Genomic DNA, 20,543 nt, shown 5'->3' on the forward strand with positions numbered 1-20,543 from the left:
GTATGTGTTTGTTCCATGGTTTGGTCTAGGGGAATCTGTATCACTATAAAATTGTATGCAAAATTTCCTATGTTTACATAAATTCTTCTAGAGAAAGGATCTAGAGCTTTCAATAGATTCTCATAAGTATTTAAGATACCAAAAAAAAAAAATCTAGAACCTGTTAGATTGCTTTGTTAGAGAGGTAAGCATTTAAGATAATCTACATATTTTATTATCAGCTGTTACCGTCATAACCAGATTTGCCAACTAACATAATTAACAATTACTGAAAAGCAGTATATATAGGTATATTTACTAAGTATATAATACCATAATTATAGGATATGATATTTTAGACCTTGTACTTCTAAAAACTGAGGGTCAAGCCCTCATTTAATACTGAAGATGACCAACAGTCACAACAAAGAGCAGGGAGTGATGGTAGAAATTTCTGTTACTGGCGACCAAACTGTACTTATTGGAGTAGCTGTGGATTAAGCAGTTTTCTCACATACTATACTGACCTAAGGTGAAATTAACTTAGAAGTACAAAATTAGAAAGATGTATAAAAAGGACATCAAGCTACATTAAATCAAATAATTTTGTGCTTTTATTTCTTGATAACTAATATGAATTCGTTTTCTTAAGAAGGATAGTGTTGGTAGGAATTTGGGGAGACACTCTTTTTTTCTTAAGTTGGTATCCTTTTAGCTTTTGTAAAAATAATATTGCCTTCAAACCCTCATAATGGCAACCTATCAGCATTTATGTCCTCTGATAACATTTGGCTAGATACCTAAGTATAACTGCACCATTGTTAAATTACTGAAATATCTCCATATGGATAGAATATAGGTATATATAATACAGCCTATATATATATATATATATATATATATAAAAGATTAATAGTAATGGTAATAAGTAGCAAATTAATATCAATTCCAATATGAATTCATTAGTTCAAGTTAATTGCCACCAAATATAATAACCACCAATGGGACTTGACCTTCCTGCTGTAGTATAACGTGTGACTTGGTTGATATTCTTTATGAATATATATTGATATATGTGGATACTGAATATATGACAATTTCAAACAATATCATAAAGACTAGAAATTTTTGAACGAAATAGTTCAGCAAAACTGAGTGGATTCAGCAATATAAACTTTTTTTTTTTTTTTACAGTGAAATTCTTTTTATTCAAACTATCTAATGATGGCACCCTGCAGTGGTAATGGAATAAGTCAGAACCTGGGAGTGGTGCTGGCATAGATGTGGACAGTCACCATTTGGCTATTTAATGGACCAAGCAGTGTCAAGAGGAAGAGAGATACCCACCCACTGCATTGAAGGAGCTTAAGGAGGGAAAGGAATAGGTAGCACAGCCAGGTGGCATTATGGTCCTCTGGCTCTTGGCCACGTAGAAAGTACTGCTATCTGGGTACATACTGACTCTTGACTGGGGGCAACACAGCTACCTTTCTGGCCACAACACAGTGCTAAGTGCTGCTTTTTAATTTATACATTAATTGGTACTAATTTTTAGTTTTTTGTCTTTAAGAGACTGGAAACAGAGAGCCAGCTAATATTTTCCTTATTTTGATTTTGGTCTATTTTCCCCTTTTAACCTTTCCATATTACAAATGAGTAATCACAACAGATTTTTCTTCCAAATTTAAAGATTTGGCAAATATGAGCACACTGTGTATAAATTCACATAACAGCTTTGGGAGGTGATTCTGATAACACTGCAAATATTATACTGACTAAATGTTGGGGATTCTAGTGTTCTCATGATTCATTTTCTGGGCTTCTTTAGTTTTAGGCACCCTTGTAAATTTGCAGGATGCTCTTTCAGTGGTTGTTATGCTTACGAATTAATGTTTCTAAGGTTGAAATCAGAGCTCTATCAAACTAAACTTTACACAGAGGAAACATATCTAACAGTCAACCCCTAAACTAAGCAACCTAAACTGTAAATGCACAATACCGGATAAGAGAAATGACAATAAGAGTTGTAAACACATCTCCCTCCACTACCATAAAAACAACAAAGGTTTGGATTCTGTCGCCAGTTTATAGCATCATAGACATTTACAAAGGATTGCATGTGGTCTCCAAGCATCTGTTTATCCCTTCCCACATCAAAGAAGAGTATTGCAGTCCTATGCCTAAGTAGGGAAAAAGACAAGCAAGAGCAGGAGGTCTCAGACTTTGAGTTCCTTCTGTCTAGGCTCTGATACAACAAGAGGCTGGAGTGTTTGATCATTATCCATAATGTGAAGACCCAATGGTTAGAAAACACCAAAGATGGTGCTTCTGTGATCTTCACATTAACTATATCCCTAGTTTTAACAGATAAATGAGGCCAGGCACAGTGGCTCGTGCCTATAATCCCAGCACTTTGGGAGGCCGAGGTGGGCGGATCACGTGGGTTCGAGACCAGTGTGTCCAACATGGTGAAACCCTGTCTCTACAAAAAACACAAAAATTAGTTGGGCATGGTGGTGCTCGCCCGGTCCCAGCTGCTTGGGAGGCTGAGGCAGAAGAATTGCTTGAACCCAGGAGGCGGAGGCTGCACTAAGCTGAGATCGCACCACTGCACTCCACCTGGGCGACAGACCAAGGCTCCATCTCAAAAATAAAAGATAAATGATCATTTAACCTATGAAGTCTTAATGGAACTTAGTGTTTCTTCTTGGTTTCTTCTCTAGACTCACTAGATCCTCATCCAAATTTTATTTTCCTTCTCCTCCTTTCTCTCTCTGACCCCAAAGCCCACCTTAAGTGAAAGTGTATGGTTTATAAGTTTTTGTGTCAGATAGAGAATAGGAAACACTGAGCTAAGAAGGAAATAATATTAGACATAAAAGGTGGATTTGCTGAAACTCACCATCAGAGGGCACAACAGTACTGCAATAAACAGCTCCCAAATTCTGCCAGGAAGCGATCCTCTGGTGTACCTAGAAAACACAAAAGATACATCTACTGTCAGAAGGGAACAACAAACATATACTTATGTGTGTGTATATAATAAATATATAAATATGATTACTTAAGTAATATGTATGCTTTGTAGAAAACTTTAAAAATACAGATAAAAGAAAATAAAAGTCTTTCAAACTCCTATCATCCTGAAATAATAGTGGTGAACATTTTGGTATGTTTTCAAGATTTATGCAAACATATTTACATATACAAACACAAGTATACATGTTACATTAAACAAAATTAGAATTATACAAATCCTGTTTTATGTACTTTTAAAAACATTTAATATTGATTCTAGGTGCTATCAGGCCTCAGGTAAACTTTCTGGCTTTTTCTTCCTCTGGTTACCTTTCAGATCTGCGTCTCCTTCCTATCTCTTACCAGGTATAAGAGTTATTAAGTAGCTGTATCAAGAATTTACTATTATTGAGTAGGCATCTGGTCTTTATGTTCACTCTCCTTTTTAAAAAACTTGGGAGGCAACCTCACTACTTGAGTCCCTAATCACGACTGCTTCAGAGTGTTAGAAAAAATCACTCACACTCACATCCACCTCTACTACTTCCTCAAAGAGCAATCACTGTGGATGTGGATCTGGAACTCAGGTTCTCATAACTAAACCATGTTTCAGAATGAATACTGAATACATTTCTCACTTGCCAAATGCTTAATTTATTCCTTTGTATCTTTTACTTTCCCAACCCCAAAAAGTATCAAAGGAAGAGGAAGGGCAGGCATTAACTGAACAAAATCCAATATACCAGCTTCAGGCCTGACATATTCCATTCCATCAGCACAAAGAAAAATCATTTAGCATCTACTAAGCTGTATTAAGGTGTGCATTGTCACAGAGTCCTAAATGATTTTTCTTTGTGCTTATGGACTTCGTATGACTATCATTAATTTCCATCTCGTTTCAACTTAAAAGAGCATGCAGAAATGTGAGACTGACATTTATAAAAAATTTAAATAAATAATTTAAAAATTACTTGAGACTTGACTCACAGCTAGTTTAGTTTTCAATCTTTGATTCATTAGGAATTACTTCTAGTCAAAGTTAGTAAGTAGAAATCTAATTTCCCCCTAATGACAACATAGCTGTCCCATACAGTGAATAATACATCTTTTCCTTTCTTATTTGAAATGCTATCTTTATAATTTTCCAAATAATTACATGAATTTGGATCTATTTCTGAAATTCTATTCTGTTCATGCTGTAGTAGCCACATTGTTTTAACATTCTAGTCTTATTTCAGTATCTGGTAGGGCTAGTTTTCCCTTATTACTTTTCTTTAAGAAATCTCCCAGCTATTCTTGTTTATTTGTTTCTCCATATGAACTTTAGAGCCAGTTTCTCTAGACACACACACACACACACACACACACACACACACACACACACACACAGAGAGCTATTGGTTTCAAAAAACAGTATCATGTAGTGGTTAAAAGCACAGAATCTGAAATAATCTTGCCTGAGTTCATTTGGTGGTTCAGTAACTTTAACTGCAGCTCTTGGGCAAGTTAATACCTTCTTTGTGCCTTGGTTTCTTCACTGAAAAATGGGCAAAAAGTGATACTAACATCACCCATATGAAGTAGTTGTGAGGACTAAATGAGTAATACATATAAAGTCCTTAGAACATGCCTGGCATAGAGTAAATTCTCAATAAATATTAGCTATGTCTTGTTTTGAGATATTAACTTCTTGGGTTAAAAAAGGATTTTGACTTTTTCCAAAAATCTTGTTAAGTCTTTCCATTTAAGTCTCTGTATTTCTGAGAAGCACTTTAAAGTTGTTTTCATGCAGATCTTGTAGGCTCTTTTTCCTTGTGTAACGGTTTTTGGACTAAGTCTTGTCCAATATTTGGAACACGATCCCTGCATGTTTTGAGTTTGCATATGCCTGTTATATCTTTGCGTGTTCTTTAATTTTGTTATCCTTTGAGTTTCTTTGCTTTCATTTTCTTAGTAATCTGATCTGGGAATGTTTTAATAGGAGAATTAGCCCATATACTTTAATTAATATAACATACATATGTAATCTCTTATCAGTTAACGAAATTTTATGCTATGCTTTCTAAAGTAAAAATACTTTACTAGTGACTGGGCACGGTAGCTCACGCCGGTAATCACGGCACTTTGGGAGGCTGGGTGATAGGACTGCTTGAGCCCAGGAGCTAGAAGAGGCTGCAGTGATCCATGATCGTGCCATTGCACTCCAGCCTGGGCAACAGAGTGAGACCTCATCTCTTAAAAAACATTAAAATAAAATTACTCAATGATTTGTTCTCGCTTTGTTTTAGTTATATATATATTCCTTAAGAAAGGTTTACTTTTTTGTTCTAGTAGTTACTTCGGAGTAAAAGTCAAAGTTCTTTCAACAGCCTTTGAAAGTCTAATATTCTCTGACATCCCATTATCTCTGACTTCATCGCTTACCACTCTCCCTCCTATATTACTGCACTTTACCCCTTTAGACTCTTCTCTGTTTCTTGAACCCAGCTACGTTTTTGCTTCAGGGCCTTTGCAATAGCGATTACCTTTGCTTAGAATACTGTTTCTCTGGATAACTACGTGGCTCCCTCAGTTCCTTCAAATATTTGCTCTACTCACCCACTTCAAAAAAAGCAATCTCATCAATGGGTACTCGTAATCCTTTTATGCTGTATTTTCCCCCCATACATTTAACACCTCTTAACAAATTATTTACTTATTATTTTTATTTTGTCTCCTCCAACCCATGAAGCAAAAATTTTCATCTGTTTTTTGGTCACTGACAGTGCTTGACAAATAAGTCCTCATCAAATACATGTTAGGCAAAAAAAAAAAACAAAAAAAAACCCCAAAAAAACCCCCCAAAAAAAAACCAACCCTTTATTTTATAGTTTTTAATGTTATAACTATAATTTTATATAAAATATACTGTAACATATAAAAATCCTATCTCTATTGTCAGCAATGATTAATACAGCTTAATACAGCTATGTTTCTTTTTTCTTTCCCTCTACCATTCGGTTTCGTTTATTAGATTATTTCTCTTAGCATTTACCTTTCGCTCTAACCTACGTATCTATGTATCAACTACAGACTCCCCTCCACCCCAATCTTAAGATTTTACTAGATTTATTGATTTCAAATGACATCTTTTGACAGGTTGTTATAAAACATGACAACATCATTTTTTCCTCATCTTTCTGACTTTCATTACTGCACTGTCAAGGTTTTAACGATTCATATTCTGCTCTGTAGATCTAATTTCCAGATTTGTTTTAGTCTTAATGCTATAGATCAATGGACTCTATGTTAACTGCCAATACTTTAGCTGTAGTTTCTCCTTTCATTTCTTGGTTGGCTGCACTTCTTCCTGTAGAAGTAGGACGCATGAGAGCTAAATTTCCTGCAGCTTGGCATGTTAATTTCTAAATTAATCTTTCCTTGAGGATTTGGAAGGGAAAGTATCAGTGTTCAATGCTGCTTTGGGGAAGTCTGAGGTTGGCAGCTTCCTTTGGAGAACTGTGCTTGGCTGGCTTTGTTGGGGATCTGCAACCATAGGTGTCATTCCTCGGGGTTTCCCCACACACCTCTACTTGACCTTCGCTGGATCTGGCAACCTTCCTTTATATAATTAGTGTTTTGGAATTGCAGAGATCTCCCTAGTTGTGCTGAAGATGGGGCCTGTATTTTTATCTTATTCTCCTTCCTATTCTAAGATGTGAGAAGAGAAGGGAGAAACTGCTGCCTTTACTGGGCCATTATTTGTTTATGTAGTAACTTTTAAATACTGACATCTTCAGACACATACAGTAGGAAGCATAGTGTGAAGAAATCTCATGAACCCATCATCTGCTTCTATATTTATCAACATTTTATCAAATTCAGTTCATCTATATCCACCCAGTTTTTTCCCTTCCATATCTCTTAAAAGGAAATCCCAACCATCATATCACTTCAATATACATACACTAGGCCGTTTTACAACAGAAATCCTCTGTCCTCTATGATTTCATAAATTATCTTTGACAATAATAAAAGATGTTTTTGTGGGGCAGAGAACCACATCAATACATGGCTGGTTATGAGTAATATTTATTAGATGATATAGAACATGGGTTGGCAGGCTAGCTGCCTGTTTTTGTAAATAAATTTTATTAGAACATAACAAAGCTCATTCATTTACTTACTCTCTATACCTCACTCAACTACTTTCACATCACAACAGCAAAACTGAGTGGTTGGTATATAGCTGCAAGAGTTGAGTAGCTGCAACAGAGACCACTCGGCCCACAAAGTATCAAATATTTACCATCTGGCCCTTTAAGAAAATGTTTGTTGATCCTTGCTTATAGAACAGTTCTGTAGTTTTACGACAATTCACTTTCTCAAAGTCCTTCCCACCTACTTCTATAATGACACTGGCAATTATAAAATACTACATATTAAGTATTTACAAACACACATGTAAGTCCTTTTATTTCTTCAAACCTTCCAGAAGCTTAGAACCTACTAAAGACAACAAAAACAAAAATTATTTTGCTCTTGCCTTTTTTCCTTGAAATATGGCAACAACAAACAAAAAACAAAAAAAACAAAGAAGCAATTATAAGAGCTCAAGATCAAAGAACCATTGCTATTTCTAAACTTTTCCATAATTCCCCTAAATTGAAAATATTTCATGGTTTAAATTTTGTACTTTTAACATGTCACAAGAAAACAGTAAGTTTGTAAAAGTTTTTTTCCTTTACTGTTTAGGTTTTTTTTTTTTTACCCTTTATTTTCCTTGGAAGCTTTTAATAAATATTTGACTGAGGCTGAAAGTTTGAAAAATATATCAAGAAGTTAAAAAAGAAAGAAAAGTCAGCAAAAACATTCAGGCAAATGATATGTAATATTTACATATTTAAAGTTCATAGGCAGATACCAAGATTAAAGTTAAGTAGAGTTAATGAAGTTAAATCTTGGCAGATACAAAGATTAAAGTTAATTATTTAGAAAGTATTTCAAAAATTATCAGAGAAAGGGAAAATCTCTAGGAATTTTTTTTTTTTTTTTTTTTTTTTTGAGACAGTGTCTCTCTCTGTTGCCCAGGCTGGAGTGCAGTAGCGCAATCTTGGCTCACTGCAATCTCTGCCTCCTGGGTTCAAGCGATTCTCCTGCCTCAGCCTCCCAAGTAGCTGGGACTACAGGCGAGCACCAACTATTCCCGGCTAATTTTTGTATTTTTTAGTAGAGACAGGGTTTCATCATGTTGGCCAGGCTGGTCTCGAACTCCTGAACTCAAGTGATCTGCACACCCTGGCCTCCCAAAGTGCTGAGATCACAGGTATTAGCCAAGGCGCCCGGCCTCCCTAGAAATATTGGTGCCAAATGAATAAGGTGATTTGGTGCCCCCATAGTTTCTTGAAAAGAGACAGCAAGCTTATTCTTTCGGTACCAGTCCATATCTTTAATAAGTAACTTGAGAACTTTAAGGAAAATCAGGGACTTGAAACTAAAAGAAAGTATAACATCTGCCACAGTATTATAATCATTTACCTTTGATCTTAATCCCTAGTGTTATCAATTTAGTCAGGCTATAAAACACTGTAACTTTATTTCTTCAAAACATAAGATTTAAGCCAATAAAAATTAAACTTTAGAGTGATAAAAAAGATATTTTACGCCCTCAGAAAATTATTAAATTCAAGTCAAAATTTACTTTTAAATTCCTTACTATGATCATAAATTATTCAACTATATCTAATTCATCTTTCATAGTTCAAAAGAGCAAACTCAACAGTATACTCCTTCCAGAAACTTGGGAGGATTGTCAAATCTAAATAACCTGTCAATAGCCCCCAAATATTCACAGTCAATTAGACATCAGGCTAAAGGAAGGGGAATGGTGAGGGGGAGGAAGGGAGGGAGGGGCAGGGGGAGAGAGAGAAAGAGAAAGAGAGGGAAAGTTATTTCCTTATTAACCTAGTTCCCTTTAAGAAAATCTTGGGATCTAATTTCATTAAGAAACAAACACCTATTAACTACCTTAAACTAAACTATATTAACTACATCAAACAGCTTTAGATGGAATAACTGTATCCATATATTTGTCCATGGCTAAAATCTTATTATAAATAGCCTCACTCCGCCTTAAGTTTGGATATGACCACTTGTATCTCCCTGTTACATTTCCCTTAGCACAACATGGAATGCTTATAAAAATGAACCCCTTTCAATAACGTTCCAAAAATTTCTTTTCTAAGACCAGAGTACCCATGTTTCAGCAACTTTGCCAAACCTGTCTCCAAAATTCAGTGCTTATACGGATACTCCAATTAGCAGTGTAAACTATTTCAGTTGGTCTAGTGCAAGACACACCTGTAACGGCTTCCACAACTTGGGATCAGTTTTTTTCTATATCCCTGATACAGTAAAGTTGTTGAAGCATCATATCAGCAACACTTACTACTTCTAATCTGCCAATATACTAAATAAGGACTGTGGCTTTAAACCCTGGACATTGGATAGCGGGGGAAAACACTGGAGTGGGAAGACTTGGGCCCACTTTCACAACTCACCATCTTGAATTTCCACTTCTAAGTCTCTGTTTCTTCATCTGTTAAATTAAAAATGATGCAACAATGATAACAACAAAACTATTTCACAAGGCTGGTTTCACTTAAGGAAAGTGACAATATAAACATGATAACACTTGAATGACTAATATTCTACAGAAATATAAACTCAAACCTTCACTATCCTTAAGAGATTGATTCAACATAAAAAATTTAATTACTATAATACATTTCAAAAACCACAACTATCTCTAAACAGAGATAATATGCAAAATAAACATCTTATGATGTTAAAGGTAGAAATACAAGGTTTTAAAAAAGTATCTCTTCAGATACCAACGTAAAAAACATTTGAAGATTTGTTGTTTTACTGCTAAGCTACTCTGATAAATAAAAGTAATTATGATTTCCATAAGCATTTTTTGATACAGAGTACAAATTTCTCCATATATATTAAAGGTCTGTTTTATTTTTGACTGATGTAGGTACAAATGCATTCCGTGTTGTATTGAGATGGTCATTGAATGTATTGTTCATTATTACTTTTTAAAAACTAAAAACCCAAATGCAAAGATCTTTACTTAAAGGACTCACATAAAACCTAGCATTTGTACCTTTTAACAATCATTTATGCAATTCAAAGCAGCATACAGATTTAGATGTAAGGGAATAAAGTCAGAATGTAAACTCCATGGGAACAGAAACTCTTAAGTATTCACCCGTTATCTGTGAGGGATATGTTCTAAGACTCTCAATGGATGCCTGAAGCCACTGACAGTACCAAACTATGTTTTTTCATATAAACACATACCTATGGATAAAGTTTAATTTATAAATTAGGCACAGTAAGAGATTAACAATAATAAAATAATTACAACAATATATTGTAATGAAAGTTACACGAATGTGGTCTCTTAAAATATCTTATTGTACTGTACGTGGGATGATTTACATCTTGGGTGGGACAGAGTGGGACAGTGTAGGATGGTGTGAGATCTCACCATACTACTCAAGACAGTGCACCGTTTAAAACTTAATTATTTCTAGAATTTTTCATTTAATATTTTCAGACTGTAGCTGACTGTGGGTAATGAAAACCACAAAAAGTGAAACAGCAGGTGAGGGGGAACCACTGTACTGTATCTGTTAAATGAATAAATGTAGTTGACTTGAAGAGTTTTATTGAGAGTAAAAATGGAACTTCATTTGGCTGCCCTTTTTGATAGTTCAGTTTGGCAATGGTTCTTTTCATCACCTGAATTCATATTTCCTTACACAGTGCCATTAAAGCCTGTGGAATCTCAATGCATTTGCTGACATAACAATATTGGGGAAACAGTTGCATCTATAACAACATATTGAGATAAAACTTCCTTCTTAAAGTGCCATAAAAGTTAGGAAAATACAAAGTACTTTTAAAAATATTTTATTTTGGTTTGGTGATGGATAAACAGGTGTTAGTTACATTTGTGCCTATTTCTTACAGAACTAAAGTAGCTTATATTTTTAAGTGTTTTTTCTACTTTGATGATGCCTAGGGCCTGAGAAATCTGTGTTTGTTCTAGAAAACAGCTACTCAAAATGTAGTCCATGGATCTGGGGCATCAGCATCACCTGGGAGCTTGTTAGAATGTCGATTTTCAGGCCCCACCTCTGACCTACTGAATCAGAATCTGCATTTTAACAAGGTCACCAGGAAATTCACATGCACATTAAAGTTTGAGAAGCACTACCACAGTTCATGCAAATAAGTTCAAAGGGCTGCATTAGTTAGCTAGGAACAGTATTGTCAGACCCTTCACCATTCTCATTCATCAAGACCCCAGCATAAGCAACTAGGGCTCATAGAGGGGAAACATGACACAGCAGAAACCAATGCATTGAGTTTCAAAGGCTAGATTCTAGTCTCATCTCTAGATGCATGACCTTGAATCTTAGTTCTCACCTGTAAAATGCACGGGTTATACAACATACATTGTAAGGCCCTTCCAACTCTGAAAGTCTATTAATTCATGAAAATAAATACAAATACATTCTTTCCTGACACACAAGACACACCCTACAAAGTAGTTTAGAGAAACAGTTCAACCATATGTGATAGAATAAGAAATTGGGCCTACTTAATGCTATGGGGCCTTGTCTATCATTACTTTGTATTTATTTGGTTTGAAAAATCAACCTCTTTGTTTTCCCACTTGGCTTCTGGAAGATGCCGCCTGGTGAATAACTTAGGAAGTGGGTGGTTGCTATTAATAATTTCTCTCTCTGCTTCCTTTGTTCTTGAATACTGATAAAACACAGGTAATAGGATTCTGGAAAAACTAAAAACAAATTTTGTATTTTGTACAAGAGCAAGAGGATGTTATTGTTCTTAGAAAAAACATGGCTGAAATGTTTAGAGGTGAAAGATTATGATGCCTGACACTGTCAGATCAGGAAACAATAAATAATATGCTTATGTATGCATATACACATGTGTATGTACATAGGTAGAGAGAAATAAAGCAAATGTGGCAAAAGATGAATAACTGGTGAATCTAGGTAATGGGTATAAGACTGTACTTTGTAGTCTTTCTGCAATTTTTCTGTAGTTTGAACTTTTTCAAAATAAAAAATTAAGGGAGAAAAAGAATTATAAATATTTACTGACCCAATTGTGCCCTGTTGTATTCTTCTCTTTTTTAAGGAGAAATATAACAGATTTATTTAATTTTCTGTAACCTTTAAAAGGCATCAGAAAAGTTAGGATAGAATAAAAAAAGATTAGTATAGAAAAAATTTCAGTAATGTACACTCCCATGTTGCTACTTTATTTTGACCTTGACTTACAGACTTAACTTTTTTCTCAGGTAAGCCTAAAATAAAAGGGGGGAAAGAAATGCTGGTGAGAAGTCATCCCAAATCTTCTTTGTATTAATGAAGTAAACAGTTTCAAATCAAGAAGTATGCTTTGTGTGATTTTCATTTTTGCTCTAGCTTCAGTTAATAATAAAAAGAATGCAGTTACCACTCACAAATATAAATAACTATAGGCCTTTCTTATTCCCCTGCAATGAGAGGGATACAACAGCTGCTATAAAAATCACTCTCTACCCTCCCATGTGTTGTGTGAGTGTGAAACTCATACCATGAAAAGAAAAAAATACAAAAAGAGAAAGCTATAGCAAAGTAGCTGGTTTTGTTTTAGAATTCTTTTTCCATTTACTGTAAGTTATTTTACCTAATTACAAATAAAATAAATATGCTACCTACATTTCTAACATAATTGTCTCAGTTAGAAACCTCAAAACTGGAAAAATAGACATCATGGGCCGGGCGCAGTGCCTCACACCTATAATCCCAGCACTTTGGGAGGCCGAGACAGGCGGATTACCTGAGGTCAGGCGTTTGAGACCAGCCTGACCAACATGGTGAAACCCATCTCTACAAAAAAAAAAAACCACAAAAAATACAAAAAATTAGCCAGGCGTGGTGGCAGGCACCTGTAATCCCAGCTACTTGGGAGGCTGAGGCAAGAGAATTGCTTGAACCCAGGAGGTGGAGGTTGCAGTGAACTGAGATCAAGCCACTGCACTCCAGCCTAGGCAACATGAATGAAATTCCATCTCAAAAAAAAAAAAAGAGAAAGAAATCATGTACCAGCTGACTAGTAAGATTCCTTCATTCCTTCCAGATTGTATCCAGTAGGAATACCATAAGAACAACAAATCACATTCTATTAATTGGAGATTTTAAACCATTCATAAAGCCCTTTTTGGGGGCAGTAGGGGAGGACAGGGTCTCACGCTGCCATCAAGGCTGGAGTGCGGCAGTATGATCCTAGCTCATTGCATCCTTGACCTCCTGGGCTCAAGTGATCCTCCTGCCTCAGCCTCCTGAGTAGCTGGGATATGCCACCGTGCTCGGCTAAGTTTTTTAATTTTTGTAGAGATGAGGTTTGGCTATGTTGCCAGGGCTGGTCTTGAAATCCTGACCTCAAGCAATCCTCCCAACTCGGCCTCCCAAAGTGCTGGGATTACAGCCATGAGCCTCTGTGCTGGCCCTAAGTCTTACTTGTCTTTAACTCTTTGGCTTCATACAAATGTACCAATTTTGATAGCCTCTATTCTCTTTCTCTACCTTTAGCTAAGGGGATTTATTTTTATTTGCTTGATTTTTTAAAATACCCTTAACAAAGCCATGCCAAGGTGTAACTTCATATAATGAACACATTAAGATTAATACCAAAGAATAATAGTCATTAAAGGTCTTAGTGCAGTATAAAGGGGAAGATCAAATAAGAGAGTGAAGATGATTTTCACATATAATTCAAAACTGAAAACACTCAACCCAGAATGGTCCTCAGCCCACTCTGCCTATGACTTCAGCTGACCTCTCCTGTCTGTTTAGGGATCACATGGGGACCAGTCTCTTAGCAAGCAATTCTAAGTCACAACTTTACACAGTTGAGAGACCAGCAGATGCTTATTTGCATATAAAGAAAGAATTCCATTACTAACATCGCTACCATCTTCTGTATTTTCTAAGCATGCACAGGGCCCAATTTGCAGTCTTTTTATGACTGCCTTCTTTCACTTAGCATGATGTTTTCAAGGCTTATCTATGTTGCAGCACATATTGGTACTTAATTCCTTTTTATTGCCAAATAATATTCCATTGTATGGATATATGACATTTTGTTTATCCACTCATCAGTCAATGACCATTTGGGTTGTTTCCACTTTTTAGCTATTATGAATAATGCTGCTATAGACATTCATGTACAAGTTTTTGTGTGAACATATATTTTCCTTCTTCTTGGATAGCTATCTAGGAGTAGAATTGTGGGGTCCCATGGGAACTCTGATAACATTGTGAGGAATTGCCATACGAGTATTTATATAAAGTGGCTGCAATATTTTAAATTACATTTACATTTACAGTGAGGGTTCCAATTTCTCTATATCTTTACCAACACTTGATACTTTTTTTTTTTTGAGACAGGGTCTCACTGTGTTGCCCAGGCTGAGTATGGTGGCACAGTCAAAACTCACTGCAGCTTTGACCTCCTAGGCTCCAAGCAATCCTCTGGCCTTGGCCTCTCAAACTGCTGGGATTACAGGTGGGGGCCACTTCACCCAGTCCTGTCTGTCTTTTTGATTATACCTATCTTGGTGGATGTTAAATGGTATCTCATTGTGGCTTTGATTTCCATTTCTCTGATAAGTAATGATGTTGAGCATCTTTTCATATGCTTACTGACCACCTTCGTATCTTCACTGGAAAAATGCCTATTCAGAACCTTTGCCCATTTTTACATTGGGTTGTCTTTTTGTTATCAAGTTTAGTGTTGGTTTTTGGTAAGTCATGTTACTCTAGGAATTTGTCCATTTTGTATGAACTTTTAAATGTGTTGACATAAAGTTGTTCGGAATACTCTCGTAACTTTTTAATGGCCATAGAATGTGTAGTGGCATTGCCTTTTTTTGTTGTTCCTGGTATTGGTAAACTATGACTACTTTTTCTTGATCTGTAGTCTTGGTTGTTATTTCCTTATTTATTTAGAGGGGTCTCGTTCTGTTGCCCATGCTGGAGTGCAGTGGAGCGATCTCGGCTCACTGTAACCTCCACCTCCCAGGTTCAAGCAATTCTCCCGCCTCAGCCTCCTAGTAGCTAGGATTGGTGTCTGGGACAGGTGTCTGTCACCACGCCTGGTTAATTTTTGTATTTTTAGTAGACATGGGGTTTCACCATATTAGCCAGGCTGGTCTTGAACTCCTGATCTCAGGTGATCTGCCCACCTCGGCCTCCCAAAGTGCTGGGATTACAGGCATGAGCCACCACATCCAGCCGTTATTTCTTCTTTGATGCACACTTCAAATACCAGAAGATTTTCCAGTGAAAATGTAATTTCTATCTTAATTCCACTGTGGTTAGAGAACATACTCTGTATGATTTAAATTCCTTGAAATGTATTAGGACTTGCTTTATGGCCTAACTGTGGTCAGTTGGAAAATGTTCCATGTGCACTTGAAAAAAGCAAGAACCCTATAATACCTTTTGTTGGATTTGATGTTGCCATGGGCTTTTAATACCAGCTGAGTTGAAGTTGACATTTTTGTATGACAAAGGGCTTAACTTTGTTTCTTCACAGCCTAGAGAGATATTCTATCCTCGTAAAGTCAAGATTTTCAAGAAATTGTTGTGAGGAACTTTCTAAATATAATATGCTGCCACCCTAAACATTGTGGAGTAAAAGTCAAGCAGAAAATCATGCTTGTTTCCTTTTGATGAGGAGATCAATTTCATGTTAAGAACTCAGGCATGAATATCAATCTTATTGTGACTGGAAAGAAAGATTGGAATGGGTCATTTTCATTCTCCAGACTTACATAAACCAATTGGTTTTTAAACCAGTTTTCTAGAAGGAATACACATTATTCAAAAACTTTCTCACAAATAAATCATAATATTTAAACACCAGATGAAATTTAAAATTTGCTGATTACTTAACTACATTTTATATGAAGGGCACATTTCATTAAGGAAATGTTGATCCTCGTACTTCATGCAGGCCTTGAAGACCAAAAGTTTTAGTTAAAAAAAAAAAAAAAGTCTTACAAACCTATTTGACTTTTGTCATGGATCTTTGTTCCCGTTCTAGTTTGTTTCCTACAATATAGGAACCCATCACTTCTCTTAGGAGTCATGATCACAAAGAAGTTACAAAGTTAACAAAAAATGGGACAATGCTTTAGAAATAAAGGAAAAATCAATTTCAGTTAGCAGAATGGGCACTGAATCTAGGAATAGAATTGTATGTACAACATTCAAGTTCTGGTCTCAATACTGAGCTGTTAAAGGGCAGATTATTCTCTGGAGTCTAGTACCATGTCACCACTTGGGGAGAAAAAAACCCCAACAACAGAAAGGGAACACGTATGGAAAGTGGTAGGGAATAACTACTGACCAAAAGCACTGTTAACTTCATTTTGTTATCACATTAAAAAACACTAACCAGGCCAGGCGTGGTGGCTCACGCCTGTAATTCCAGCACTTTGGGAAGCCGAGGCGGGTGGATAACCTGAGGTCAGGAGTTCGAGACCAGCCTGGCCAGCCTGGTGAAACTCCGTCCCCACTAAAAATACAAAAAATTAGCTGGGCGTTGTCGTGGGCACCCGTAGTCCCAGCTACTCGAGAGGCTGAGGCAGGAGAATTGCTTTAACTTAGGAGGTGGAGGTTGCAGTGAGCCAAGATCGCACCATTGCACTCTAGCCTGAGCAATAAGCGAGACTCCATTTCGAAAAAAAAAAAAAAAAGTACTAATCAAACTGATGAAGAAGTCCAGAAGGACACCTGTGTTTCTCCTTCAAAGCAAAGTCAGAGCAATTTTGACAAATAATCACCTAAATGTTTACCCTACAGCAACTATGAGCATGAGGTCAAAAGTAAAACTGAGAAATACCAAAACTATCTATTTCCTTCCAACAATTAAGCTGGGAAGTTCATGAGTATAGCTTGTAGAATAGGGGAATGAGAAAAATTATTAAGAATCAAATCTAATAAATAGTTCCTATGGTACCTGGCACATACTACCTTATTTCTTACTGACAAAACTATCTAGAAATGTTTGCAAACGATAATGACAAAAACACAAGGCATGTAATATTCACATGCACAGCACAAATGAAATATTCTTTGAGGCAGAAATGTAAACGGATATTTTGTGACACATTCCCATTGATGCAAGATCCTTACTTCTAGCACGATTATTTCTTCTTTCCCTATAACAGACATATACCACTCATGTTCACAGAATAAATTGTACATGCTTTCCCCTCAGACTTTTCTTCAGTGGGTAAAATGTATTTTCCATTGAGGCAGGCAGAAAAAAAAAACAATTTTCCTTGAGTTAACAACTATCTCACTACATTTTTCAATAGACTATAATTTAACTATACAATACTATCAACTAAGATAAATTTATTGAGTATAAAAATTGTATTATTATGTAGAAGAATGTCCATAGGAGACACATTATGAACTTTTTATGAATGAAGTGTCAAGGATGGCTCAAGTGGCTCAGTGCGAAAAAAAAAAAAAAAAAGACTGGAAAAATGTTAACAACTACTGAATCTAGGTAAAGGTAATTTAGATGTCTACTGCATTATTCTTTCACTTCTATACAGATTTGAAAATTTTCAAAATAAAAAATAAGGGTATTTATTAAAAATCCAAAAATGCTAAGGTTGATGAGTTATTACAGCCTAGGAAACTGAAAGTGATAAATACTTAGAATATTGTAAGCTCCTTGAATGTAAAAACTTTCTCCTTGTTTTATATTTAATAAGAATGGCGCTATCCAAACTTACTGATAAAAAATAAACAAACAAAATTATGGATGAGTATTTAGCATGTTGCGGTAGAGGGAATGGTGGGAAACAGAAGTAGCAACAATTAATGAAAGGGCTAACAAGTTGTGTCTTGATTGTATGTGTGTAGCTGTCTGTTCTCACCCCCCTTCTTTCTCTTCTACTCTGCCTTCTCACAAAAATGTCAGACTTGCCACAAAAGCTACTTCCTCAAAGTAGCAAACTATGTATGGCCTGCAAGTCATAAGGCTGCCTGGCTCACTTAATTTGTCAAAATAAGGAAAATTGAACTAAATCCCTCTCTGCTATTGATTTTTAGAGATGTTGGTAAATTTCTAGACACCTTTCTTCATGGACTTCTCCCTTGAAAATTTCAAATGTCATCCCACAAAATATCTTATCTATTGTTCTGTCTTGCCCATCAGAAGAAAACATAACAGAGATACAACACAGTAAAAACTGGCATCTGTTTATATACTGAATTAATGTTTCTAAAAAAGGAGGATTAAGAGCATTAAGAGTTAGAAGTAACTTTTATTTCCAATGTGTAACACTGAATGCCAATATGTTTAATATCATTTAACAGCATTGATAAGACAATGTTGAGTCAGTAGTATTTTTTTTTATTATTATACTTTAAGTTTTAGGGTACACGTGCACAATGTGCAGGTTTGTTACATATGTATACATGTGCCATGTTGGTGTGCTGCACCCATTAACTCGTCATTTAGCATTAGGTATATCTCCTAATGCTATCCCTCCCCCCTCCCCCTACCCCACAACAGTCCCTGGAGTGTGATGTTCCCCTTCCTGTGTCCATGTGTTCTCATTGTTCAATTCCCACCTATGAGTGAGAACTATTTTTTTTTTTTTTTTTGAGACAGAGGTTTGCTTTTGTTACCCAGACTGCTGTGCAATGGTGCAATCTTGGCTCACTGCAACCTCCGCCTCCCAGGTTCACGCAATTCTCCTGCCTCAGCGTCCCGAGTAGCTGAGATTACACGTGTGCACCACCACGCCCTGCTAATTTTTGTATTTTTAGTTGACACAGGGTTTTCACCACGTTGGTCAGGCTGGTCTCGAACTCCTGACCTCAGGTGATCCACCCACCTCGGCCTCCCAAAGTGTTGGGATTATAGACGTGAACCACCACACCCGGTCAAGTCAGTACTATTTTTATGTCTCGACAACACAAGCTCTTTGATGGCTATCGTCTTCATCTTTAGATTCAATGCTACTAAATAATTCACTAATTGATCTTCAGTAACAATGGCAATAAATAAAAACTGGTCAGTTCTACAATCAGGGTATGGTAAAGGAGTTCAAGTTTCCAAAATAGAAATCATAGAAGTCAAGAAGGCCAAAGAACGTTGGTGGCTTCTTAGAACAGTACTTTCTGCTTTAGTTTCATAATGTGAGTTAGCAAAATACTGTGAAAACTATTAACCACAACAAAGCAATCATGGTTTGCTCACACTTAGCCTCCCTCTTCTCACTAATCCTAGCTTTGAAGCACATGAAAATCGTGACCGAGGTTAGAGAAGAACTTTTCATTTTAAATCAAATTTTTCAATCTAATATAGCCAGAAGAGTTGCTTCATTATCAACTGTTTAAGCCTTTTAAGTTTTATACTCTATGACTTTCCTATCAGCTCATTCTTTTACAAGTGGGAAATTTAACATTGTCAATTTTGCTTATTTTCAAGCAGCTATTTTCCATTTTACAAAATTCTCAAAGAACAGTGCAAGTCAAAATATTATTCACATTTAGAGGTTAGAGTTAGTACTTGATTGGATTTTGTTAAAGTACTTAGTACATGCAAAGCCACTCAATAAATGTTAAGTTTCATTGGGACAAAAATCTTAGTGCTCTCTGGGTCACTGAACCCCATTAAAGGCTCTAGTATTGTCTACTTACTACTTCACAAATACAAAATAAGACACAGTTTTAATAACATTTAAAATACTTGTTGAACTAAACTGGGTGTGACAGCATACTCCTCTAGTCCCACCTACTCAGGAGGCTGGGGTAGGAGAATTGCTTGAGCATAACAGTTCGAGTCCAGCCTGGGCAACAAAGTGAGACTCCATCTCTTAAAAGCAACAACAACAATAAAACAAAAACTTGTTGAACTGGACTGTAAGCCCATTAATTAATGCTCATTTATGGTAACCACTTAATAACTGTCATCTTAAAGACAATAAAATTCTAATGCCCAAGGACAGTGGTCATGGCAAGCAAAGTCTAAAGAACAGATTCACATGTTTATTCAAAATAATATCAGGTTTTCTTACATAGTACAGCAAACTAACCTACCTCAGGCTACTATTAAGAAGGAGGTAAGGTCAATAAAAGAAAATAAAGTAAAATTGGCACTCTGCAAGGAAATGACATGTGATGAGGTGGAACTGATTAAAGGTTCCTATTACTGTATTGTGTCAATGGTGCCAGGTAGAAGGGTAAAAAACAAACATATCTGAGGAGAGTTTACTCTCTTCTCCAAGGCAGAAGCTTGAAATTACTCTACTTGAAATGTACATACATATAGGGTATTTGCTTTACAATATAGAGGTCTTATATTTGATGCCATTGAAATTCTGGACCAAGTAACAGAAGGTGGAAGGGAAACTACCAACCAAAAATGATTCTCCTGAATGC

The 20,543-nt window shown here is 36.0% G+C and overlaps 1 protein-coding gene across 5 annotated transcripts in view; it reads right to left on the reverse strand.

Moving 5' to 3' along the window:
* The window catches only part of MCU (mitochondrial calcium uniporter), a 198,730-nt gene that overhangs the window by 51,266 nt on the left and 126,921 nt on the right, over positions 1-20,543 (reverse strand). For all 5 annotated transcript variants that reach the window (XM_055275823.2, XM_063637611.1, XM_063637613.1 and 2 more), the window contains one exon: positions 2,882-2,951. In XM_055275823.2, coding sequence (XP_055131798.1) covers positions 2,882-2,951 — 70 coding nt within the window. The remainder of the gene's footprint in view (positions 1-2,881; positions 2,952-20,543) is intronic.

This window comes from Symphalangus syndactylus, chromosome 4 (genome assembly GCF_028878055.3).
Source record: "Symphalangus syndactylus isolate Jambi chromosome 4, NHGRI_mSymSyn1-v2.1_pri, whole genome shotgun sequence".
In the NCBI taxonomy this organism is placed as follows: domain Eukaryota; kingdom Metazoa; phylum Chordata; class Mammalia; order Primates; family Hylobatidae; genus Symphalangus; species Symphalangus syndactylus.